At 35.4% G+C, this 24,391-nt stretch overlaps 6 protein-coding genes across 7 annotated transcripts; 4 read left to right on the top strand and 2 right to left on the bottom strand.

The window, feature by feature from the left end:
- The first annotated feature begins 1,328 nt into the window (after positions 1-1,328).
- On the top strand, positions 1,329-5,875 carry LOC655314 (uncharacterized protein). Of its 2 annotated transcripts, XM_064354985.1 has the most exons (10): positions 1,329-1,469; positions 1,514-1,647; positions 1,693-1,877; positions 1,931-2,677; positions 2,723-2,836; positions 2,886-2,997; positions 3,048-3,305; positions 3,355-3,564; positions 5,217-5,419; positions 5,477-5,875. In XM_064354985.1, the coding sequence occupies exons 4-10, from the start codon at positions 2,451-2,453 to the stop codon at positions 5,847-5,849; spliced, it is 1,497 nt and encodes a 498-aa protein (XP_064211055.1). In that variant the 5' UTR covers positions 1,329-1,469; positions 1,514-1,647; positions 1,693-1,877; positions 1,931-2,450; the 3' UTR covers positions 5,850-5,875. The 2 variants fall into 2 exon arrangements, with proteins under 2 accessions (XP_064211055.1, XP_966935.2); XM_961842.5 differs by having other exon boundaries at positions 5,217-5,875.
- A 55-nt stretch (positions 5,876-5,930) lies between these two features.
- Positions 5,931-7,450, top strand: LOC655400 (uncharacterized protein). Its single transcript, XM_064354987.1, has 5 exons — positions 5,931-6,056; positions 6,127-6,332; positions 6,379-6,509; positions 6,561-6,647; positions 6,698-7,450. The coding sequence occupies exons 2-5, from the start codon at positions 6,226-6,228 to the stop codon at positions 7,300-7,302; spliced, it is 930 nt and encodes a 309-aa protein (XP_064211057.1). The 5' UTR covers positions 5,931-6,056; positions 6,127-6,225; the 3' UTR covers positions 7,303-7,450.
- A 22-nt stretch (positions 7,451-7,472) lies between these two features.
- m-cup (mann-cup) lies at positions 7,473-13,394 on the top strand. Its single transcript, XM_962021.4, has 6 exons — positions 7,473-7,895; positions 7,938-8,276; positions 10,033-10,721; positions 10,774-11,039; positions 12,731-12,856; positions 12,910-13,394. The coding sequence occupies exons 1-6, from the start codon at positions 7,603-7,605 to the stop codon at positions 13,144-13,146; spliced, it is 1,950 nt and encodes a 649-aa protein (XP_967114.3). The 5' UTR covers positions 7,473-7,602; the 3' UTR covers positions 13,147-13,394.
- Positions 13,386-17,404, bottom strand: LOC655247 (probable cytosolic Fe-S cluster assembly factor CPIJ010948). Its single transcript, XM_001808880.4, has 7 exons — positions 17,265-17,404; positions 17,122-17,217; positions 16,917-17,072; positions 16,357-16,873; positions 16,081-16,303; positions 15,875-16,032; positions 13,386-13,664 (listed from the first exon to the last, which is right to left on the bottom strand). Exons 1-7 carry the CDS (start codon positions 17,325-17,327, stop codon positions 13,423-13,425), a joined length of 1,455 nt encoding a protein of 484 aa, XP_001808932.1. The 5' UTR covers positions 17,328-17,404; the 3' UTR covers positions 13,386-13,422.
- A 63-nt stretch (positions 17,405-17,467) lies between these two features.
- LOC655564 (uncharacterized protein) lies at positions 17,468-18,031 on the top strand. Its single transcript, XM_962117.4, has 2 exons — positions 17,468-17,609; positions 17,657-18,031. Exons 1-2 carry the CDS (start codon positions 17,538-17,540, stop codon positions 17,900-17,902), a joined length of 318 nt encoding a protein of 105 aa, XP_967210.1. The 5' UTR covers positions 17,468-17,537; the 3' UTR covers positions 17,903-18,031.
- Positions 17,917-24,390, bottom strand: Git (G protein-coupled receptor kinase interacting ArfGAP). Its single transcript, XM_962200.4, has 10 exons — positions 24,186-24,390; positions 24,002-24,135; positions 23,842-23,951; positions 23,611-23,797; positions 23,434-23,564; positions 23,205-23,379; positions 23,086-23,158; positions 21,138-21,323; positions 20,437-21,089; positions 17,917-18,487 (listed from the first exon to the last, which is right to left on the bottom strand). Exons 1-10 carry the CDS (start codon positions 24,241-24,243, stop codon positions 18,290-18,292), a joined length of 1,905 nt encoding a protein of 634 aa, XP_967293.1. The 5' UTR covers positions 24,244-24,390; the 3' UTR covers positions 17,917-18,289.
- Position 24,391: the final 1 nt, after the last annotated feature.

Genomic DNA, 24,391 nt, shown 5'->3' with positions numbered 1-24,391 from the left:
TACATTTAACGGTTAAATTCACATGTAAGATGCGCTTAGAGACAAGAGACTTAAAAAGTCAAAATATTCGATTTTTAGATTATAATTGTTTTAGATTAATCTCTAAAAGAATCAGAATAAAAAAAAAACGATTTTTTGGCTTCTCAGATCTCTTGATTTCCTGCGTCACTTCCTGATAGTTGTCGAGTGAAGGGACAAACAGCAGAGTAAATACACATTTATTTGAATTCGACCAATTTATTAATTAAACAGATTTTCATTTAACTTATTCACAAGAATGTGTTTATGTTTCAACAAGATTTCATAAAGAAATTATGAAGAGATTGTTTAATCTTTTTTTTTAAATCTTTTTCTTTGTGTACTTTGTCTTTTTATTATAATTTCTAAAGGCTTGTGGTCTGATTCTACCCTGTTTCCTACTTTAAACTTAACTATTTTCTCTCATGCTTCGTCATTTGCAATCCCATAATCTCTTGTGGATGTCCCGATCTGCACAACGTTGTATGTGTATTCTCCCTCTAAATCTCCTTCTTTGTTGCCGTTTAATATTCCCCATCCCCTATTTTATCATTTCAATTAATGCAAGACCTTCTTTGTTTTTTACTTTGTCTTTTGCTTTTTTTTGTCGTTTGTTCTTGTTTTATTTGATAGTGCTAAATAAACACGCCGGGGTACGTAGTAAGAGAAGAAACATTAAGAGTGGAATCAGGGAAAAAAGCGGTGAGATTTCAAGAACATTTAAGAATTCGGCATGAATGCAGAATTTTGCAAGTGTTGGGCAGAAATAAAGAAAAATCAAATAAAAATGTTAGATGAAAAAAAGGTCAAGACTATTATAATTGAAAGAATGAGAGAAAGGGGAACAACAATGGAAAATGAACTGCTGCTGAAACTGAGAAATGCAGACGTAAATAGGCATAAAAGAATAACATGCATATAGGAGAGGTATAACGCAAAATATGTCCCGTTTAACGGGACATATTTATTATTAACAATGAACTCCCCAAATACTTAAGGAAGATGAAAAGTAAAGAAAAGGAAATCATAGCCAGATTTAGATGTGGAAATGAGGAAATTAGAAAGAACGAACTTAGGAAGGAACCGGAAAGAATGTACAGATTAGGTGGAGAAGAAAAGGTGACGTTAGAACATTATTTATTAGAGTGTGTGGAGCCAACAGTGCTCGAGACCTAAACAAAAATGGTGAAGGAAAAGAATGGACGAAAGAAATAACGAGTACAAGAAGAAAATTGGAAAAGAAAAAAAAGTGTAAATACACGTTATGTAGAATATTAAATAAATAGTAGGACTGCAAAGCCAAATAGGCAATAAAGACATTTTAGTAGTAGTCGTTTTCCGAAACGTCACCCATTTCATATTTCAAATTTGACGCCATGTTGTAGTCAATCAAAATTCTTGTATTTTCTTTTCTCAAATGATAACAGAATCGACATCACTCGCATCTGACAGTAAGTCTCCAATTTGTGAGTTTGGTAGTAAAGAAATTTCGTAGATGATTCGGTGGCTAGCCAGCGATCGTTGCGGATGCGGGGACTCCCCGACATTTTCGCGCCAACGAACGCCGTGACGCGGCCTCTCTTGGCCAAGAAAGGCCCAAACTGTGACGAAATGTGCATTCACATTGACGTTAGTTTCGTTGTTCCCTTGATTTGCCTTGAAGAGTTTTTCTAGGGGAAGGACTACATTTGTCGGATCTGTCATGGCGGTTACAGTTCCGGGGATTTACTCACGCCGTGTAAATGCAAAGGATCGATAGCTTTAGCCCACTTGAACTGTCTTGAAATTTGGTTGAACGAATCAAACCGGAACGAGTGCGAGCTCTGCCAGTATCACTTCAGAATAGTGAGAGAGCCGAAGTAATTATAAAACGACTGGTTTCTATAATAATACACTGAACTACACTTTTAAGATATGGGGTTCTCCGGTCAATTTTTGTTTTTTTGAGACACCCTGGTGATCACTTCAGGGAATTAATAGTCGATGTTTTCACTTTGGCTGTTTATACACCCTCGACGGTGACTTCCACCTACATGTTGATGTTACTGTGCGAATCAATGGCCAAGGCAAGTCCAAAATTTCGCAAAACTATACTTTCACACGTCATGGCATTTATTTCGATTTTTGGTATTGCGGCAATTAACTTCACTTACACGTCTTGGTTAGTGCTAACAATAGAAAAATACGTGGATTATTGGCGAGATTGGTACAAACACAACTGCAGCCTCCGAGTAATCCTTTCAGCTAATAAACTGAACGCGAACCCCGCACTTTTGAATAACACCGCCACAAGCTAGGGATATTTGAATTTCTCTCTGAACTTGACAGTGGTTTGACGTTTCAATTTTTATAACAACAAAAATGTGTAATGCAGTTTTTAAAATAAACTGAATTAATTTTGCGATTATTATGTGATTTTGGGTTTAGTTACAATGAGTAACCCCAAACCGTCGTCCCGTGTAGCCCACAATCCCACTTTTAAGCACAGTTTAAACGAAATCCTGCGAATGCGAGAACTGGGGCTAAAATCCTACATTGGCTGTGACGACGATATTTATGCCAAACTGTACAATAAAGTCGACTCCTATTCTCTGGAGGGCAAACACAATCCTGGAAACAAAGGCGGAGGAATCTTTAATTTGGAATTTAGCCTTGACGGGTAACCCCCAACTTTTCCCAAACTCTGTTACATTTTTTCTTGTAGAAAACTACTAGTAGCAGCATGCGAACACAGCTGTGTCCTGATCTACGATGCCTCGACTCAAAAATTGCTAAAAACGATGGAAAAGGCCCACGATAATTGCGTAAACTGTGTCAGGTGAACATAACCTCAAAAAATAAAATGCACATTTGACCCGCTTTTGCAGATTTCTGGACGACAGGCAATTCGCAACGTGTTCGGACGACAACACGATAAAATTATGGGACACTCGGAATTTGAAAAGTGAGACGAAAACGCTACATGGACACTCAAATTGGGTAATTCGTAGTTGCTCCAAATTTTTATGATTTTTTGTTTTTGGGGGCAGGTCAAGAATATCGAATTTTCGGAACGTGATAACGTAATGGTGACGTCAGCTTTCGACGGAAGTATTTACGCCTGGGATTTGAAAAGTCCGACTGAGAACAGCATGTTGTACGATAAAGTCTTCCTAATGAATGGCCTTATGAGGACGAAGTTGTCCCCAGATGGCTCAAAAATGGTCATATCGACGACTAGCGGCTACATGATTATTGTGCATGACCTCAATTTGGCCACACTAGCGAACGATTTCAGGTCATTTAAGGTGGTGGTCTGTTTGAGTTGATAGATGGCACTCTAATTTTTCGTTTTAGCCGGTTTTATATCGTCTGATGCAGATGAGCGGGCAAAGTTTTCCTGCGGGGACTATTTTTAATTATTTATTTCTTCCATCAAGGCGGAGAAATCGAGTCGAGTTCATTGATGATTTCACAATTGATGCGGAAGTGATAAGTTCATTGCAAATTCATCCTCATGGTTGGAACGCCGTTTCAAGGAGTTTGAGTGGAAACGAAAGTGAGGAGGTCAGTTAAGTTAACGAAAAAAAAAAGGGTAGCGATAAAGCGTTCATTAATCAGCTTGAGTTTGTTCAGTATAAAATGATGAATGGTTAGTATATGATTATTTTTTTACATTAAAAAACCAAAAATGAATTTAATGTTTTTGAGAGAACACTCCTTTATCTTTCTGGTAATTATAAATCAAAATCAGAACGTTTTTAAAAAGTTTGTAATCATACACAGGGACTTTTTTCTTTGTTCTTCCATTTTTAACAGAAAAATTACAAAAAGAAATACAAAGAATTACGATTTCTTATGTCATATTCTAAAGCAATCGGATGCTTAAATCTGTTAAAAAATGTTGCTAGTTCCAAAAATAATTAATGAAATAAAAGTTAAAATCACATTAACATAATTTTATTTTATTGTAAATTATTTTCTAACGAGCAGGTATTTTCCTTATGGTAACACAATCTTTTCCACCGTAAATTTTTTTGTTAGGGGCACTGACTTTATTATTTTTTTAATGAACATTATTATTTTACTTCACGGAAGTTACAAAACTTTTATTGTAAGTTAAAAATTGAAAATCAGAATGTTGATATTAACAATAACACGTATTTTTTAGTAAAACAAAGAAAAAACATACCTACATAATAAGTAATAACACTAATAACTGTACAGGATGTCCGAGGGAGTAGATCAAGTCCATTATTCACTTTTAAATGTTAGAAAAGTAATATTTTTCTTTTTCCTTAGCCGTAAATACTAACCCTCTGCCTCACCTAAAATTATTTTCAAATTCAGGTGTTTCGAGAATGAGCCACAATACAAATTTGTTTTTTTTAAGTGGAACACATGTTGTATTTTTGGATGTGGCTTTTAAAACTAATGATTTTGATCTAAACTTTTATTGCTCGATTTAGTTTTTGAAATATTTATTTTTTTATTAAAAATATGTTCTTTTTAAACACTGGATGTAGTGTTTCTTTAAAAAAAAACATAAGTTTGTATTGTAGGTAATTTCGGAAACATCCTTAGGTGACAGGGAATTTGTATGTACGGCTTAGGGAAAAAAATCTTGCTTTTGTAACATTTAAAGGTGAATAATGAAATGTGTACTCCCTGGGACAGCCTGTATTTCGAATTACTTTTAAAATTTAAACTGTAGTAAGATTACAGACTAGAATATTAACATAAAAACGAAGAAAATTTTGTTGCTGTTTTCGTAATTGCTAAATGTCTACTAGTCTACTTATTTGTAACATATAATTATTCCTTTGTTTTTATACATCTTTTTTTTAATCGGTGCAATTTAACTATAATTTATTTTGTTTTTTGTGAGTGCATTTTAAGTGTTTTTAAAGCTAATAAGAGTTCTTTACAACTAGAGCTATATTTCGTTTTTGTAGCAACACTGGCAACTTTAAAATTTAAAAATGGGGGAAATTGGGACATTAACACAAAACAGTAAAAACTTATAATTGCTCTCGTAAAGTCAGGACGATTAGTTACCTTATTTTACGGGATTTTATAAATAGTAATAATTTTTATAAAAATTAACATCTATTATCTGTGTGATTATTAGTGAACATTTATTGTTTTTACTGAACAAAAATTCTTGACGCTTAACTACTAAACCTATGGAAAAATTGGTCAATGAAATAACTTTTTAGGCCACTTGTGTTCATGACATCCAAAAACGGGAGGTTTTTATGTTCCAATACGAAAGCTGCGACAATTACGACGTGAACGAAGGTGAGGCGTCCCAGAATTCCGATTCTGATGAAGGTACCACAAATCCGCGACCGACAGATCTGTGGATGGGTTACATCTCGAATTATCAGTATACCAGTGATAGGCAGGCGCAGCCAAACATGTTTGAAAATCTCCAACTGCCATCGATGGGAATTATTAATAGTGGACTGATTGGTAGGAATAGCTACAGCGATTACTTCCAACAGCATCCGGAAGAACGCAACAAAGTTATAGTGAATTTGCCTCGTTTGACTCATTTTATCAAAGAAGAGAACGTCGGGAGGGGCTACATCAAGGAGCTGTGCTACTCACCCGATGGCCGAGTGATCTGTTCGCCCTACAATAAAGGAATTAGACTGTTAGGTTTTAGTGACAAATACGAAGAACTCTCTTATTGTGTGCCTGAAAAACCCAGACAATTGACAACGCTGCTGGAACTGAACGATTATCACAGCCAAATTGTTGTGTCGTGCAAGTTTAATCCTAGGAATTTTATGTTGGTTAGCGGTTGCCTCAATGGGGAGATTGTGTGGTATAAACCGGTCTTGTAAATTTATTTAAATCAATTTTTCACCAAGCTTTGTTTTATTCTGTGCCCCACGCCCGTGCCAAAGGGACGACTATGCTTACGTCACATGACCGACATAAACATAACCTAGGCCAATTTTCTCTGTTTTTGTCATGTTGGAGATAAAATCTTGAATTTGTTAATAGAACATTATTGTCACAGTCTTGCGGGCGTAATAGTTTGGCTAATCGTAAGAAAATTCAAAAATTTTAGCCACTTATAGAGGGCGCTTTGATGCCACCACAAACGTCATGTTTTAGGGGGGTTATCGTGTTTTCACAATCAGATCTGACTCAATAATTTAAAATAATAACTTCAGCGCTTAATGCTGACAAGCAGATGACAAAGTATTTGGTAAAATGCGTTGCAAACAATGTGGCTCGTCATTTCGCCTTTCGATTTGGATCATGCAGTGTGGCGAATGCAAGGAGCAATATTGCACCAAGTGCATGAAACGGATGAACGGGTAAATTGTTTAACAACACCACGAAATTATTAAATAATCACTTCAGGATTTGTTATTGCGAGAAATGCACAATTTTAATCACGCGACCGCCGGACATAAACAAACTGATGAAACTCAAATCCAAAGATCTGCAGGAGTATTTGAATCGTCACAATGTGACCACTTTCGGTCTAGTTGGTGGGTAATTGTGTTATTAAAGGAAAAGTTGAACAAATCAAACGGTTGCAGAAAAACGCGAATTGGTAGAAGTATTGTGTAACAGGGCCATTCCAGTCAAGAGCACGAAAAGTTCCACAGTTTTAAACAAGATCTTTAGTAAATAACAAAGTTGCGTTATTGTTTCTCGTTTAATTCGTTTCTTTAAGGTAATTTTGAGTCAGTTTTGAGTTTGCCAGATAGATTAAATAGTCAAGAAAGACACAGGAGCCCTCCTGAGCGTCCAGTATTTGCATCAAGTAGCTCGGGGAACCTCTTCACAGACCCGAGGTTTAGTCAGAGTCAGAATTCTAACACTTTACCGAAGGAGCGGCGGGCGCCCCCGCCAAGGCCCCCTCAGCCCTCGGTGGTGCCCGAGCCGCCCCAGCCCACCACCTCCACGGCCGAATCGAGCCCGATTTTGCGCAAAATCCCGAAACTGGCCGATTACGCGACCGCTGAAGACTTGGGGAATCTCTCAGCAAAGGAACTGAAGACTTTGCTGGCTTACAACAGGGTTGATTACAAGGGGTGTGTCGAGAAAGGCGAGTTGCTGGAAAAGGCCGAGCGTTTGTGGCAAGACAATCTGAAGCAAAAACAGGAATTGCCGGAAAATGTTGAAGATCTGTGCAAGTTGTGCATGGATGCGCCACTCGATTGTGTTCTTTTGGAGTGCGGACATATCGCCACTTGTATCAACTGTGGAAAAAAACTGGCGGAATGTCCGATTTGTAGACAGTACGTCTCGAGAGTAGTGAGAACATTCAAAGCTTAAGTTAAGGAAAAATTGGTGATGAAATTGTGACAAAATCCAGATTAGTCGTTAGGTGGATCAAAGTTTATTACGTGTTATGTCTAATATGTTTAAAGTCGTTTCGTGTTTCTACTGTCCGTTAAATTCACAAATATAGTCTTTATACGAATTCGAGTTGTTTATTTTCTGGGTCACGGGTGGCTGAGTCATCTGGCCATTTCGCGCCGTGAGGTTGGCAGCACGGTGAAAGTTTATCCCGACCTGTCAACGGTGGTGTCAAAATAAAAACAATTATTTAAATATTGCAAACAGCTTTAAAAGATGTGGAAATCATCGAAAATGGACCCTGTTAACGAAAAAAACAATATATTTCACGACCTCCTCGAGGCCTGCAAATATTCGATCCCAGGTTCGCGTCTGTCCTATTCTTTGCGAAACCGTCTGGAGAAGTATCCCCCGAACGTGCGTCGCGAAATCGTAAATCGAGTGAAAGTGGGTTGTTCCCCCTTATTTCTAGCCTGCAAAAAGGGCCAAACAGAAATCGTCGAATATCTCATAACAGTGTGTCAGGCTGATATCGAGCAACGCGGGTTGTACGAAGTGGCGGACGATAGGTGAGCCCCCGGCTGGTCCTTCTCCCCTGACTCTTGTTTCAGGTCGACGCACGTCGTGACCCCCCTTTGGTGTGCCGCAGTTTCCGGGAAATTATTAGTAGTTGAAATTTTGCTCCGCCACAATGCTGATATCAACGCTGTCTCGGACACGGGCTCCACCCCCGTGCGCTCCGCCTGCTTCATGACACATTTCGACATCGTCAAGTATCTAGTCGAGCACGGGGCCGACATCAACCGCCCCAACTACAACGGGGGCACTTGTCTCATCAACTCGGTACAGAGTGCCCCCCTGTGCGACTTTCTCCTGAAGCACGGGGCGGACGTCAACGCACGTGACATCCAGAACAAAACTGCCCTACATTACGCGATCCAGGAACACAGGTACAGCCACGAAAAATGAAAATAAATGAACGCCTACTGTGCAACCCCGATCGCCTAACCCCTGTCATGACATAAAAAAATCCTACTTTTCCACGGTACAGTGTGTAACAGGATCATTCTCCATTTTTAAATAAACTTAATTATTTTACCGTGCGATTTTCTAAAATTTTGATCTAGTTACCCATGACAGTTGCCTACTTTAAATCGATGTCCATTACGGAAATAAGATTCCAACATATTTTTTTTAATATGTTCCTTGGTGAACATTTTGGACATATTGACAGATAAAGCGATGCTGAAATTATTTATGCAATACGTTTCACTGCTGGCGTAACTGTCATGGATAACTAGATCAAAATTTAAAAAAATCGCTTGGTATTAGTTATTTACCTGGTATTGTGGAAAGATTAAATATTTTCGATAAGCCAGCTCAAACATAATTTTGTTGTGAATCATTTAACTTCAAGTTATGGGTTTCTTATCAGTTCTTACTCATCTTGCCCCTACTATACACTATGATTCAAAATGATGTGGCATCATGTTAATTACAAATACCCCTCTACAAATGATAATAAGTTGGATAGTTTTTGTTGGCCGATCTCAATTAATAGAAAAATTACAGCTTTCCAAAAAGTATGAAAAATGATTTTTGTGGAATATCTTAGTTATTAATTATCCGATTATTATGAAACTTGGCAGTATAAGAGACTTAAAGACGCTCTTTAATGTGATGTAAACGGAAGTTGTGTAAAAGTTGTACATTTCCGGTTGCAATAAGTCCGCTCCATTTTTTTAACAAAACTTGTGATTTCAGCCAAATAACACACATTTTTGATGCCAAAAATTGAATGCCCATTTATTTTTCTTTAAAAAAGGTACTCCTGTTTTATTTCGTTAAAACGTACGGTTCTCGAGTTATTTGGGTTTAAAATAAACTTTGAATAACCGGAGATTATGAATTTTGAGTGTTCGTTGGATGTAAGTTGGCGATGACTACATACAGGGTGCTGATAAAGGACATAAAACTGAATTAAAAGTTCGTATGACAAAAAATTGTTTGAGTCTTTTTTCACGTGATATAGCTCTTCAAGTTAAATTTTTAAGTTAAGTTTTTGGTGCTTCAGGTTATATTTTTTTGACTTTAGTTAGTGGAGACCATTAAACAAATACCTGTTGAAACGATCAACAATTAATGAAAAAAAAAATCTCCTGTGATTGAAAAACATTATTTTTAATTTTTAGTGCATCTTTTAAATTAAAGCTTTTTTTGTTGGTAACATTTTAATATATGAATTCTAGATTATAAACACTATTTTAAAACACGTGTTTTCATTATTTTAAAACACGCTTTCCATATCAACGTGTTTTAAATTAAAGTGTTTCAACAAAAAAAAAATAATAACTCGCATACGCTCGTTGCATAACGACAGCCCTCGAACTTTAAGCTGGTGTTTGCGTTCTCCTAGTATTAGTAACTACTTTTAAAAAACAATTTTTTTATATATTTTTTTACATTCTTATTTCGTGCACAAGAAATCTTTAATCATTTAAAAAAACGATAAATAAATATGGAACCTGACACAAGACTAGTTTATGATGTCTGTTGATTTATGACAGGGGTTAGTTGTGGTCGAGGAATCCGGGGTTACATTATAGGGGTCCGTTTATGGACGCGTCATTTTCTTTTTGGGCGCCTGTACTCGTTATACTTATGCTTTTGGGTGACTCGCCTAAGCCAACTTCATTTTTTTTCTAGACTTGAAACGACCAAATTGCTGCTCAAAAACGGGGCTAACTACAACGCCAAGTCACGTTACGGTGACGACGCGCTCCAAATGGCTTGTCTCAAGGGGGCTGCCCGCATTTTCGACTACCTGACTGTAAATATCTGCTACTCTAGTGATAAGCTCGCAAACGCGCATGAATTAATGGGGGCCACGTTCCTCGAAGAGCACAACGACGCGGTCGTTGCGTTGTTCCACTGGCGGGAGGGCTTAGCTTGTCGTTTAAACCACGGCCTGTTGCCCAAACAACCCGTGCAACAACCCAAGGAGGGCTACCGTTTCCAACGCGAGTTTGAGACTTTGGAGGACTTGGATAATATCGCGACTGATTTGGATTTGATTCGGACGCAGAGTTTGATCATTGCTGAGCGAATTTTGGGGCCGCATCACAAGGACACTATTTTCCGTTTGATGTACAGGGGGGCTGCCTACGCCGACATGTTGAGGTACCAGCGTTGCATCGATTTGTGGCGGCGGGCCTTGGAGATCAGGGTTGAGAAAGACTCGATTTTGTATACAGATACCTGTTTTACCGCCCAGGCTTTAGTCAGACAAATGGTCGATTATAATGAAAAAACGGTGCCGAAAAACGAAGATGATGCGAAACAGAGGTTCCACGACGTTGTATCCACATTTAAATTGATTACGAAAGACATCTTAGGTTAATTAATAAGTTTTTAATGAAGTTTGCTTGACTGACTATTGTTTTGTAGGAATAAGACAACTCTTAACTATTAGGCCAGTATATAAACGTCAAATTGACTTTTTCGATAAGATCCTTAAGTGCGTGACCCATTTGATTTATTTAATGATCGAAACTGCGAAAACTAGTGAACAAATTGAGACTGTTGTGAAATTAATAGGCAATTTAGTCAAAATGGACCCAAGAAGTGTCCTCACAGAAGACTCGTTACTTCACCTATGTGTCTCAAAGTGTAATACAATACGATCTAGTTACTTCGTAGACGACGATACAATCGTGAGTACAATCATATTTTTGTTTCACATATACTATGAGGTCGAAATTGTATTGAATTAGAGCATGCCTTGAAGGTAAAGTGTAACCTTAGCCACATTTTTTATTTTTTTTTAAACATCGTGTCACAAAAGACAGGGGAGAAAACTAAGAAAGTAAATAAATAAATAAACGTTTAAAAAATTCTTAAAAAAATTTCTGCCGAAATTCTTCACAGTATTCAGTAGAATAGTATTTCTACTCCCATATATATTTTTTTACTTATTCGAAAATTATACTCTACAATGTAGGCTGTTTTTGGGTAGTAAACACCATTTTGGAATAATTCTGATTAAGTAAGAAATCAATAAAAAATATCTGGTCTGACAATTTTTGATATGTGGCTAAAATTCCGCAGGCACAGCCTGCTCTAATTCAGTTCGTTTTCGATCTCAAGTTATTCTTTTTCGGTTACTTATAAAGTCTTACAAGCATTGGCAACAATTTATTTTACCTGTTTTATGTTTCAACGGAAGTTGAAAATACTGAAAAACATTATGTAAGAAATTACTGCCCCTCCAAAATATAATGACTGAACTTCTTAATAATCTGACCAAGAAACTAATTCCACTTAATTTGTCACATAATAAATTTATAGGGCTAACACCACACCCAAAAATTTAATCTCTGCTATTTGTTGAATAAATTTTTGACATAACTTAACAAGTGGCAAGTCGGCTAGTATTAAGGCCCAGTTTCTGGAAACATATTTAACGGAGAGATAAATTTAAACTTCAGTTAAAACATAGCAACGCCAATTAAATATGCACTACCGTAGCAACTAAGAGATAAAATTTAACTGATGTTTAATCGTACCAGAAATCGGGTCTTATTAGTGACATATGTTTTGGCAGAAATTTAACCAGGGATGTTTATAAATGACGATTATTTCTGATAATGTTACAGATGAAGGTAAACTAAACATACGTATTATAAAAAGAATTGGTCCTAAAATAGATCCCTGTGCACCCCTACGTTTGTAATGGTAGGGCTAGAAATAGTAAAAATATGATTATTTATAATTACTATCTGTTTTTATCCAATGATTTGGAATACCACGTATTAGATAAGACTTGAATTTGACGAAATCAAATGAATTTTTGCATGGGAAAGCTGATATTTTTCTTTCCGGATCGTCATATTTTTTTGTCAATAAGGTTTTACAAATGTAAAATAACTAGAGTTAAAAAAAAGTACGAAAAAGTCAGTCTTTGTGTGATGAAATTTAGGGTTTATTTATTTAGAAATGGCATGAATATGATTCTTATCTATTTATCTTAATCACCAACTAATTAAAAACGTTGTAATTTTTTAAAGGGGTGAACAAACTACAAAACACGATCCAATTTTTCAAAATTTGTAGTCGAGTTCGTTTCGGAATATGTATTGTTTGGTGACATTTTTATGTGAAACACCCTGTATTTATATTTGTTTCAAAATTATACAAACAACTGTCACTTAGAATAACAATTATTTTTCTCTTTTAATTAGTGGGTTTTAAAATAATATCTTTTACTATCGTTAAGACAAAGTTGTTTTTAAGTTGCCAATGCCTTTAAATATTTAATCAATTATTAAGTAAATTATTTTATTGAAGGTTTGGCATTTAGTGAAGAGGTGTACTATTTAGTTTATAATTTGAGTCCTTTTTCTAGGTGATATTCCCAAAGCCTAGCGTGATTAAATTCTTATTGGAGTGTGGCGCTCACGTGAACGCCAAGAACGAGTTAGGCTCCACCCCCTTACACATCGCCACAGAGCCCGACAACTACTCTGATTGGGTAAGTCGCATTGTGGGCGTGATGTTTGTCATAAGGTAACATATTTGTTTCAGCTGATCAAGTTGCTGCTGCAATACGGAGCTCATATAGATCAACCGAATTCACGTGGTATTTGTCCGTCGGACTACATCTCTGACGTAAGCAAACGCTCAGAAGTTGTTGACGTACACATTTTGGATTATATTAATTTGAAATGTTTATGCGCTACGGTCATTAGTAAATTTCAAATACCGTATAAAAATCAGATACCCAAAACGCTCGAATTTTTCGTCAAATTACACGAGCCGTAGATTTTTTCGAATGACGAACCGCAAAGACTCGAAAAAGTGATATTCTAATTTAAGTATTTTTATATATAAAATAGTAACCTATTTATTGAGAGATACGTATTTATTGTTTTGTGTGGGCGGGGCTTGCCCGAAGTATTGCATAAATAAAACTAGAACTGACATGACAGTAATTCGGCTTCAGCCAAGTCCCCAATGAAGTTTTGTTCCTAAGTAGGTGTTGCTAATTTGATTAAACTGTGTGTAATTAACGAGTTTATTGAAAATTATTACACCGTATTACCATTTGATATTAAGAGCGTTTGTCGTTTTTTCCACGGCGTGATACTGCGTGTGCAAAATCGCCGTACATTTATCACTTTCCATACCTCCCAACCATCCCTCATACAACTCTTTTACGGTTTTATTTTCTTCGGGTTTTATGACAGGGAGTGACGAGTATAAGTTTTCCAGTTCCGTAGTCAACTCTTTTAATGCAGTGCCGTCCTTTGGCCGAATTTGGGCCCCTCCGTTGAGACACCCTGTATAAATAAAAATAATTTACTTGCACTACTCTTTTGATTACGGAAGGAAGGTTTCTTTTACTCAACTAGTTTCGATAATTAAAATAAATTTATCTAATTTAATGTAAATAAATTAACTGTGAGAGTGTGCTATGGTAACATTCCACGTGAAAAACAAGAAAAAATATGACAACCTGATATTCGGTTACAATTGCTTAGCAACGGTCACTATCTGGCTACTATGACTTTTTCAAAACTAAAAGATTTTCGAGCCTAAATAAAATGAAAGGGGGGGGGCATACATTGGGTTGTGACGTCATCATCATTGCAAAGCAATGAGATTATGCAGACATTGCGAGTCACAAGCCCTTAAGCACTTTTACAATTAACTTTAAACCACCAACTTGATAATTTTTAATACCTAAAATTTTGAAAAATATTGTGAAAAAAAATCATAGTGCCTGCGAATCCGAGAGGATTTGCGCACGTCCACTAGTTGTTCTCCTTAAAGGTATGCATGTAAATACATGTTTTTTTATGGGAGACTGATTTAAAAAGTAATTGACTTCTAAAAATTGACCAAATATTCAGCATAACGTTTTTGTAAACTGTTATTCTAATTAAACAATTAGTAAAAAAATATTTTAACGGTACTTTATATAGAAAATTCACTCTGTAAACCACCATTCTAAATACAATGTGTGTTAGGATGATTTTCATCTAGTCGTCTGTGAATTTCTCTTGTAAAATCAGAAATGCAGCTTTACAGAACTAATGACAAGCATTTAGACACCGAATATTAGCATTCTTCACTTATTATATTAAGTCTCTAATTCGGAATTAAGTTTCGATAATAAAAATGTTTTCTTGCAGTGTAACAGTTTAGTGGCATTTTAATTAGATTTTTAAAATTAATTAATTGACAGTAAGTTTATAAATTTCACAACTGACAGATTTGACATTTATTGACAGAAAATTCAATTGAGCAAAGCAGCATATTTTTTTTACTGTAAACTAATAAGAAAGTTTTTTAATTTTTTCCATTTATTTATTGCACTCCTAGATCTTTTATGAATGTTTAATGAACTATTACCCGTAAATAATATAAATAAAATTTAGAAATCTCACGCTATAAAATCGTTTGATATCGATAACCGAGAATATTACAACTTTAAAAAACAAGAAAATCGTAATTTCATATCTTTGTAAACTCCAGGTTTATAATTATAAACCACATCTACTTATTCATCGAACGATTTTCAAAAGAATCGACAAATAAAGAAATAGTATTTCTGTTTATGCAAGAGTCGATATCTTTAATAAGAAGTCGTTTGCAGAACACTTATTTTTTTACATATTTTTTAGACAAAACATTTTGCAAGCATCGCTTGTTCTAGATATCATAAAAATTTCCATTACTTAATATTTTTAATCTAATTATATTTTATTATAATAAATATTTCTTATTAATTAATATTTATGATTTATAAGAAATTGTAAGAAAATTTGAAAAAATTCGAAGGCATACAGAAAGAAATAAAGCAAAAAAATAATCGCAAACGTTGATGGATTATTAGTTATTAGTATCAGTGATTTATTACAGTATCTATTTAAACAAATTACTTTGATCATCACAAATAATACTTTCTTTCAATATTTATTTCTTTTAAGTCAATAAAATTATCCAGAGATTTCAACACAATGCCGAAAGGAACAGTAGTGTGTAAATCGCCGCTACCTTGTAAAGTTTATGCCGTGTGACGTCATCAGGTTTAAAGCGGGGCCGCTGTCAAACCGGCAACCAAAAAAGCTTATATTTTTGTTATTTTTAAGGCTAAATTATTTTTTTTTGAATTCAGTTTCTTGATTTGAATACCATAGTGTTGATAATAAATAATAACATTTTGAAAAATTGGAAACTTCCTCATTTCAAAGTTAACCAGATGAGAATCATTTAAAAACACATTGTATTTTATTAAAAAAAATATTAAAAAACTTTGTGTCTCATATTGCGTCAATTTTTTTGAAGTCTATAATTTTGTAAATAAGTCCCAAAAAAATCGTCACGTATGTACATTCAAACCTTTTAGGAAAACAATTGTAAGCGAATTCCAGGTAGTTGTATTTTTTTGTTTTTGTATGCTTCACGTGAAACAAGATACACTAATGAGATTTTGCCCCTACATTTGAGTAAAAGGTAACTTCCTTCATTGATCTAGAAAAAGTACCTGAAGGACAAGCCATAATTTCAACGTAGTGATATTGCGATTTGCCCCTTTTTAATTTCTGAACCAAATTTTGTATGTTTCTAAAACCATTCGCAATCGCAAACCGCAACAAAACCTTTCCTTCTTTTTCCAAAACGACTTCACGAAAATCTGGATTCCTAAAGTTAACTTTAACAGTAGCACATCTAGCACTTTTCCTCTTCTACCTTAAATTGTGATACTCCAAATTCTCAACTTCGATCCCAAATAATTCCTTGGCTGCGTACTTAAAAATATGATCAGCGTAACCCCCTGAACCCGACCCCAAGTGCCGAGTTAAATTAGGACAAACGTCTGTATCTTGTTTCAATAACCAGGGTTGTGAAAATTGTGACTTTTCCAAATTTTCCAAAACACACCCATCCTTCTCTAGCATTTGTTGCAGTTCAACTGTAACAAAACGAATAGAAATTTTTCCCACCATTAATTAAAAAAATAATCACTTGCAGTGATGACGCAATCAACGTCCCGGCTTTGCGTTTCTTTATCAAAAAAATCTTCACGTGCGGCTTCTAATTTTTTATCGTAGCATGGCATAAGTGTCACGTGGTATATAGAACGGCCCCCTAAGTTATGACCAACCCAGTGTTTGATCAATGACCCCATGATTTGTTGTGGCGATTTGGTGGTAGAAATGTAGGGGAGAATGTAACTGCCGTGGGTTTTTTCCGCGTAACAGACCCACCCTGGACAACTGGAAGCCAACATAGGCATAACGTTTTTAACACCGTCACTTTCCGTAGCCCGAAATCGACGAACAAACTCCCTTTGACTCTCAAGTAGCGCAAAATCGTCCGCTACGGTCATATCAATGACCATATCAGCGCCCAACTTTTTGAAATATGTTACAAGTTTAGCGGCACAGTCATTAACAGGGAGGCTGTAGCGACTTGCTATTGATAGAATTGGCTGAATGGAGAGGGAAACTACGATTAATTTGGCCTCCTGTGATTTCCCCGCCTGCAAAAAACTGTTACTTGGGCCCCAAAACTGTTCGTTTTACATTTTTTAAAGCAGTGTTTTCCTCAAACACGCGCAATATTTCTTCTTGACTCTGTTGTGTAACCAACACGCTCTCAGCCGATGTTATACAACCGGAACAAGCCAAACAATCAGACAACGAAATTTCAACTTTTTGCAACTTTTGTGTGGTCCCATCCTGAAACGATTTTGTCATGTTTTATAGATTACATAACACGAATTTACACGGTTTCGACTTGTAGATAGGACCCATCATCTTGTATTGTGATTTTAGCCCCAGTACTGCTTTTACTTTTCTCAATCTGGACAGGTTTGATACACTCCTGACGTGAAACCAAAGTGAGGTTATGTCAAATTTTTGTAAAAGTACCTGTGACGGTGTTATAAAGTCGTCCAAGTCGGTTAACTGGAGCACTCCACTGAACCGCGACATTTTTTGCGTGCGTTAATTCGTCCAAATGCCTTTTTATTGTTATTTATTAATTAACATGTAAACATGACACTTGGGAGTTTAGTTTTGTCATGTTGGCTGCAGTTTGTTTTGTTGATTAAACGTCACGCGCGCCAATTTACAATTTTGTCAAGTGATTGTAAAATAAGCGCAAAGAAGTGGTTATTTTAAGTTGGGGGTGTTAATGGTAAGATGGGCGATGGCGAGGGACGCGAAAAGCCGGAAGAGACGAAAAAGATCGTGCACACTTACCCCCTTATAAGGGTGAGTCACCTTATCGATTTTAACAAGGGGTTGTAATTGTATTTTAGCATTCAGATATGCCTGAGGAAATGAAACAAGAATCAATGGAGCTGGTGGTGACCGCTTGCGAGAAACACTCAACAAACAACGAAGCAGCCGCGAGAATGATAAAAGAGGAAATGGACAAGAAGTTCGGGCCCCCTTTTCACGTCGTGGTGGGTGAGGGGTTCGGGTTTGAGATATCGTTCGAATGCCAAAATTTGCTTTATATGTTTTTCGGCGGCAACCTGGCCATAGTGATTTGGAAGTGCTAGTGAAACCACAAGTATTAATTAAAATTATTTATTGGATTATATAAAAGCTTCTCTTATTAGTATATACTGTCTTTATAATAATATAGAATATTTCAGTCACTTTTATACAAATAAAATCTATTGACATAACCGTATGGAAGATAAACTGGCAACAGTGATGTAGATTTTAGCACCTTATGTCAATTCAATGATGGATAAACAGATACAATCAGTCTATTAGCTACGAACAATCGCAATAAGTTAAAATTTAAAACAATCTGGAGCAACATTTTTAAAAACAATTATTCAAATTGCACATTCCATCATAACACTTGTTAAAACTTTTGAGAAACAATTAATAGCTTACTGTTATTCGTAATAAATAAGGAATCAAAACACTGGAATTAATCATTGCGCGGATGAATATCTCGTTAGTATGTCCTTCGTGTGCTTAGCTAAGTAAAATGACAATTCCCTTATTTTAGTAAGATGACGTTCTATTTTAGCGGCATCGCCCTCCTTGTGGGCAGTTTGTAACGAGTAACACTCCGCCAACAAATGCGGTAAAATATCGCACATGGGCTTGATACTTTTCTTCTCTGTTTCCTGAAAAATGAAAGGAATTAAACAACGTTTCAATTTCACAACACTAAGGAGGACTATAACTTAGCAGAGGAAACAAGATTCAAAATCGAACTCAAAAAATAGCACGGTAGAGCAAAAATTAGAGCGCTTCGAGCGTTATAACGTCTCGGGGCCAAAAAAAAATGCAGAATTGGTGAGATGTGCACTCTTAACAGAACAACTGCCGACTAAATTGTCAAAAGAAACATATTTAAAATTTGCGCTAAATTTCTTATTTTTCAAGACTCTGAAAATACGGTTAAAGATAAAAGAAAAATGTTGGAAGAAATTTGTTCAGAATTAAATTTCCTTTAAAAAAATCCGCGGGACCTTGTCTCTATCGTCAACGGTATAGGCCTCAAAGACGTTAAAAGGACGGATTCGCTTTATTTACCCGGTGGTCAATTAACGAAAAGTTAATTTAAATTTGAAGGAAGCATCCTTTTACTACAAAATAAGCCAATTTTTTCAAGTGATAAGTGGAGGCGTATAAAAAACCAAAGTGGAACCCACAATTTTTTTAATGTAGAGCTCTTTCAAGACTTCGTGTGTCTCATCAATCATCATCAATGCCTGTTACAAGAGTTTAAAAAGGAAATCAGCTACAGAGATGTAAAAATGGAAGGAATTTACCTAGTCTTTTGACAGTACCATAGAGAAGAATTAAATTTCGAAGATTTGTAAAACAAATTTTAAAACTATTGAAAATTATAAAGCATTAATCAATAGAAGTTTCGTGTACAACAAGGCCGTTAATTAAATTAAAGTAAAATTAAACAAGTAGAAGTCTGAAGGATTAACAAAATTTTTCATAAACAATTAAAATTATATAAAAAAAATTAAATCCCGACCTCTAATGGGAGACGTAAAAATGATTAAAGGGAGATACAACAAGTTAATGAATTTAAGTTAATTAATAAAGTAATTTAAAAGTAAGTGGGCAAGTAAGAGAGTTAAACTTTCTAGTCAAAATAACAATATAAATTCAACGAGTGAAGATAAAATCGGAGATTCAAAAAAATTTTGAACATTAACGACTAATTTAGAGGGGTCATGAGTGGATTTGAGAATTTATATGGATTCTAAAAAAATAAAAAAAATGGTCTTTGTTGTAAATATGAAGAATTTTGACATTATCTGTGAGAGAAAAGAAACGACCAGAAGAAAGAATATGGTAAGCGAAAGAAGAAAATGTATTGCTTATGTCAGTATTTTTGTATTTTTCTATTGTCCTTACGGTTAATTTATACTTAATCTATAGAAGATAGAAATATGGTGTTGTACACTTTTTTATAGGAAATATAATTTTCTATAATTTTGTTCCTTACACTTTCTTGTATCTTTAACCGTATTCCCAGCGTTTTGATAAATATGCGACGGTGCGAAAAAAGAATTATCGCTTAGAATTATCAATCGTTCCCCTTTTTAATTCTCTACAGCTTTCTTCCTAACATTTTGCTTGCATATGTAACGTTTTCGCAGCGTCTGGAAAAATATAGCGCAGACTGTAAATTGTTAAAAGCTTAAAATTTTTTTCAAATACACTTTACGGTACAATTTTTGCTATTGAGAATTTAATGTTCTATCTGCTTGCATTTTTTTACTTAGATTTTTCTTAGATATCAGTAATGTTTACCCAAATCAAAAGGAGCCGTTTAAAACAAATTCTGACTCTAATTCTAACTTTTAAGAATTTTTTCCACCGATCGTCTAATTTTTATCTATAAATAATAATACTGTTGGCTATCAAATCCTTTTTTGCACGACAAATTTTTCAATAAAAGATATATGTCTTAACTATGTCATTTTATCGTAAAATTTGTTGTGTAATAAAAGAACCTGATAGCCAAAAGTATTATTATTTATGAACAAATACAAAGGTCCAATAAGTAACTTTTTTAATTCTTGTCTAATCTGACTGGGGTACTTACTTTCGGCAAGATCGTGGCAAGTCTGAGTACAGCAAACTTGACTTTTTCCCCACTATCGACACAATCTTCTTTATCCCGATCCTGAATACTTTTACACAACTGTTGAATACTTCGTGTTATCAATTCGGTGCATTCAAAAACGGTTTGTTTGTCTTGAGCCGTCCCGTACAAACTTTGCGTGGCGTTGCGTAATTGATCGTTTTGCTTGATTTGATTTTTCAACAATTGCCAATTTGGTGTTTTTAGGCCTTCTCGAGTCTCATACATGCTCGACGGACGCTGATTTTTACGATTTTGTCGCAAATCAACATCACCGTTCGATATTATCGGTTGTAGCGAACTAAACTCATCGCCGTTAATACTGTTATTGGTCTCTGGAACTTTGCACTGGGACAAACGCGTTTTCAGTTCGATATTTTCGCACTTCAAACTCTCGACGTGCGCTTTTAATTGATTCACTTCCGCTTTGAGATCACAGATGGTGCTGTCCGACGCCTTCAATTGTTTTGTGAGCTGTTCGACGGTGTCGGTTTGTGGTTTTTCGTTTTCTTGAATTGGCGGCAATGCGTAATCTTCGTCAGGTGCCACAGAGTCGTAAAGCGGATCGTCGTCCGAAACGGGCGAATATTCACGAAGGTGCGTTCGATTGGGGCCTAATTAGGGGAATTACTACAGTGTTACCAACTGTGTTTGATTATTACCTGTCTCGGATAACAACTGGCGTCTTTGTGTGTCAATTAAGATATCAAAAACTAGACTTTTTAATTCAGGAGTTGAAAAACGGGCCAATTTTTGACGACCTTGATTTCGCGGTTTTGACATTGTTGAGTCCACGGGAAGGAAAGGGACCACGTTTAGATCAATTGCGTCCACGCAACTCAACCAAACTATAAACAGTTTTTGTTATTACTTACAAAACAACAATGTGTTATCTAAACTACGAAGGAATATAACGTAGGAGACGAAACGAGATACAAAAACGCTGGATTTTCTGAACTCAAAAAAATAGTACGGCAGAGTAAAAATGAGGGCGCGTTTTAATTAAATTAAAATCCAACCAATTTACTAATTACTTGGAAAAAATACAGAAATGTTGAGCTTTGCACTCTTAACAGTCTGAGAAAAACTGGCGACTAAAAGTTTCATAAGATATTTGAAAAAAAATACAGGGTGAATCAATACTGGGCTATTTCTAACATGTCCTAAGATAAAAATACTACATAATTGCACTTCCCACTTGTATACTTTATTTGATTTTTAAAAACATTAATTGAATCAACATTGGTTTTTTATCTTTATACAGTTAAATATTATAAGAACTATTCATCAAAACTTATTAAAATTTGTTATATGTTTAAGACTATATAAATTGTATAGTTTCAAATGTTTATTAAATTTCAATCTCCATTTGTTCTTCAGATACAAGGCTAACTTGTTTTTCTTAAATAGCAACAAGGGTCAAATTTAATATTTTTGAGAAGAGCATTTTTTCTGGGTTCTATGGTATAACACTTGCATACCTTGTTTTAATCAAAACTTTAAAAAAACATCGAAAATTTTGAAAAATGTAAAATTTTATTAGCCTTGGAAATGTTGTCTTTATCTATTGTTAGCTCATTAACTAAAAAATAAGTAAAAGTTGAAAATAATTGTTAAAATAACACTTTTAACTGAAAAAAACACGTTTTATTTAAGAAATTTTAAACACTGAATACTTGATTTTTATGCTACAAACAATATTCAAACTGATTTCCACTAACTTCTTGGCTTTCTGTCTCCACGAATTTTTTTACATTTTAATAAAAGTAAAGGTCATATATCATATTACATTATTGAATTCAGAAAAAAAATGCTCTTTTAAAATTGATTAAATTTGACCTTTTGTGCCATATAAAAAAAATCAAATTAGCCTCGTATTTTCAAAATAAATGAGGATAAAAATTTGAAAAAGCTCTCAGATGATAGAATTTAAACACTTTTAATTGTTTCCCAAATTTCAAGGTTTTCTGTTAAACCGTTCTGAAAATATTTAATTGTATCCATACTTTTTAGCGACTCTGTATAATAATAGTCCATAATGAAATTTTAGCAAAATGTCACGACAGACCAATCTGGTCAGGTGGATAGTAATATTGGTTGCATGTTTAAAAAATTTTAGAAGTAACCCACTATTGACTTACCCTGTATTTAAAATTTGCGCTTCGTCCCGTATTTTACTTACTAATATTTTTCTTGCATCTGTAACCGAATCGCAGCGTTTTGAAAAATATAGAACCGAGTGCAAATTGGTAAATGTTAAAAAAAATTAAAAATAGTTTACGATAAAACTTTTGCATTATGTTTATGTCTTACTATTGAGAATTTAATGTTTGTTTGCCTTGTGCTAACCGTTATGCTAATACAACATTTTTTAATTCATTGCTCTGAAAATTTAGAACAACTGCGCTCTCTGTCGCCATTAACGGAACTATCGAGGACGGTACCGTTTTATTTGTAGATTTGTAGATCGTTTCGTATCCTAACCTTTAGATATCCGTAATCTAAACCAATAGTTGGCACTTACCAACTTCCTCAAACTTAATCAATAGCAAAAAAGAATGACACTGATTAGATAAGTAGGCTATTTCTCAAATGTTTTTTGTTACTTACTTGCTTCTGTTTCCCGCCTGTCAATTTCATCATACACGTCCATGGCTAACTGTTCAAAGAGCGCATTTTTCATCTAAAAACTGAATTATAGCAACTTTTACCAATCAGTAAAATCACACCTTTTGCAACTTTGTGAGGGAATTAGGATTTGATTCAAAGCCGCCTTGTGGCAAAATAAAATGTATGCCATTTTGGTGATCCGGCCTCTTGTGAGTCAAATACTGTATGAACGCATCCGTAACTTCATATTGACTTTCTATTAATCTGTTCAACAAATCTTTATTGACATTTTTCCTGAAACATGGATAAAAAATGTATAAACAGATGATGTCATGAGTGGATATTTACTTTGCATAATCGATGGGTGTTTTGCCGTGGGCATCTGGGAATGTTGGATCAGCACCGTAAACTAACAAAAGTTCCACTTGTAACTTCTGCTCAGTTTTAGCGGCTATATGTAGGGGTGTGGTGCCCCTTTCCTAAAATTTCATTTGTAAAAACTATCAATTGGTAGTGATATTTTACATCGTGAAAATAATTCGGATCAGCTCCTTGCACAAGTAACCGGAACGAAGTCTCCAAATTTGGTGTCCTCACGCTAGCGTGCAGCTGCTTCCCCAGCTCATTTTCAAGCCCCTCGTCATAGGTGGCGTTGTCGCGGAACGTATAAGCGCACTGCAGGTGCTTCGCCTTAATAAACTCGCTCTTGACACTGAAATTACACTTTATACAAGTAGTCTCAAACGTGAGCCCCACCTGATGGCATCTTTGGGATTGGGCTTCTTTTTCATCAATTTCCCGTTGTTCTCCAGAAGATTGTGCTCCCATATGCTGTTAGCCCCGTTATTATTCAACGTACACACCATCTGCAAGTCAGAATTAGTCATTTGTTAATTGGAGAGATAAATGAACTGACAGCTAATTGGTTCGGGTTCCAACTGCCCTTTTGGAGCGACTTCACTTGTGAGATGTGCCGCCCGAGACTGCGGTGTATGCTGCAGCATTGCGTACAGAGCAGAATGCCCTTATTTATGGAAGCCCAAGTCGCATCTGCAATTAATTGGGAATTAATGAATTTAAACTTGACGGATGTGACTCACCAGGGGCACCACAGTCGCCACAAATTTCGACATTCTGGCGCGACTTAACGCGAGACATCGCCACAAACGAGTGTTTATGTTACGCCACTATCACCAATTAGTGTTAAAATATAAACAAACAAATGTTTGATTAATAATATTTGTTACGCCATGTTGGAGGGTTTTCTTGTCAAATGTCACCGTGTGGTACAGTTTCCTGTAATCGG

Source organism: Tribolium castaneum, chromosome 2 (genome assembly GCF_031307605.1).
Source record: "Tribolium castaneum strain GA2 chromosome 2, icTriCast1.1, whole genome shotgun sequence".
Classification (NCBI taxonomy): Eukaryota; Metazoa; Arthropoda; class Insecta; order Coleoptera; family Tenebrionidae; genus Tribolium; species Tribolium castaneum.
Note: the sequence above shows the minus strand (reverse complement) of the source record. Positions and strands in the feature narration are given on the sequence as shown.

Coding starts and splice junctions, on each gene's coding strand:
- LOC655400 (XM_064354987.1), top strand. CDS start 6,226: ATGCGTTGCAAACAATGTGGCTCGTCATTTCGCCTTTCGATTTGGATC. Junction 6,333..6,378: donor TGCATGAAACGGATGAACGG/GTAAATTGTTTA, acceptor TAATCACTTCAG/GATTTGTTATTGCGAGAAAT. Junction 6,648..6,697: donor AGTTTTAAACAAGATCTTTA/GTAAATAACAAA, acceptor CGTTTCTTTAAG/GTAATTTTGAGTCAGTTTTG.
- LOC655247 (XM_001808880.4), bottom strand. CDS start 17,327: ATGTCGCGGTTCAGTGGAGTGCTCCAGTTAACCGACTTGGACGACTTT. Junction 17,073..17,121: donor CCTATCTACAAGTCGAAACC/GTGTAAATTCGT, acceptor AAATCGTTTCAG/GATGGGACCACACAAAAGTT. Junction 16,033..16,080: donor TTGGAGTATCACAATTTAAG/GTAGAAGAGGAA, acceptor AGTTAACTTTAG/GAATCCAGATTTTCGTGAAG.
- Git (XM_962200.4), bottom strand. CDS start 24,243: ATGTCTCGCGTTAAGTCGCGCCAGAATGTCGAAATTTGTGGCGACTGT. Junction 23,798..23,841: donor AATCCCAAAGATGCCATCAG/GTGGGGCTCACG, acceptor GTGTAATTTCAG/TGTCAAGAGCGAGTTTATTA. Junction 23,159..23,204: donor CCCTCACAAAGTTGCAAAAG/GTGTGATTTTAC, acceptor TTCAGTTTTTAG/ATGAAAAATGCGCTCTTTGA.
- LOC655564 (XM_962117.4), top strand. CDS start 17,538: ATGGGCGATGGCGAGGGACGCGAAAAGCCGGAAGAGACGAAAAAGATC. Junction 17,610..17,656: donor ACACTTACCCCCTTATAAGG/GTGAGTCACCTT, acceptor ATTGTATTTTAG/CATTCAGATATGCCTGAGGA.
- m-cup (XM_962021.4), top strand. CDS start 7,603: ATGTGGAAATCATCGAAAATGGACCCTGTTAACGAAAAAAACAATATA. Junction 10,722..10,773: donor GATTACGAAAGACATCTTAG/GTTAATTAATAA, acceptor ATTGTTTTGTAG/GAATAAGACAACTCTTAACT. Junction 11,040..12,730: donor TCGTAGACGACGATACAATC/GTGAGTACAATC, acceptor TCCTTTTTCTAG/GTGATATTCCCAAAGCCTAG.
- LOC655314 (XM_961842.5), top strand. CDS start 2,451: ATGAGTAACCCCAAACCGTCGTCCCGTGTAGCCCACAATCCCACTTTT. Junction 2,678..2,722: donor TTGGAATTTAGCCTTGACGG/GTAACCCCCAAC, acceptor TTTTTCTTGTAG/AAAACTACTAGTAGCAGCAT. Junction 2,837..2,885: donor AATTGCGTAAACTGTGTCAG/GTGAACATAACC, acceptor CCGCTTTTGCAG/ATTTCTGGACGACAGGCAAT.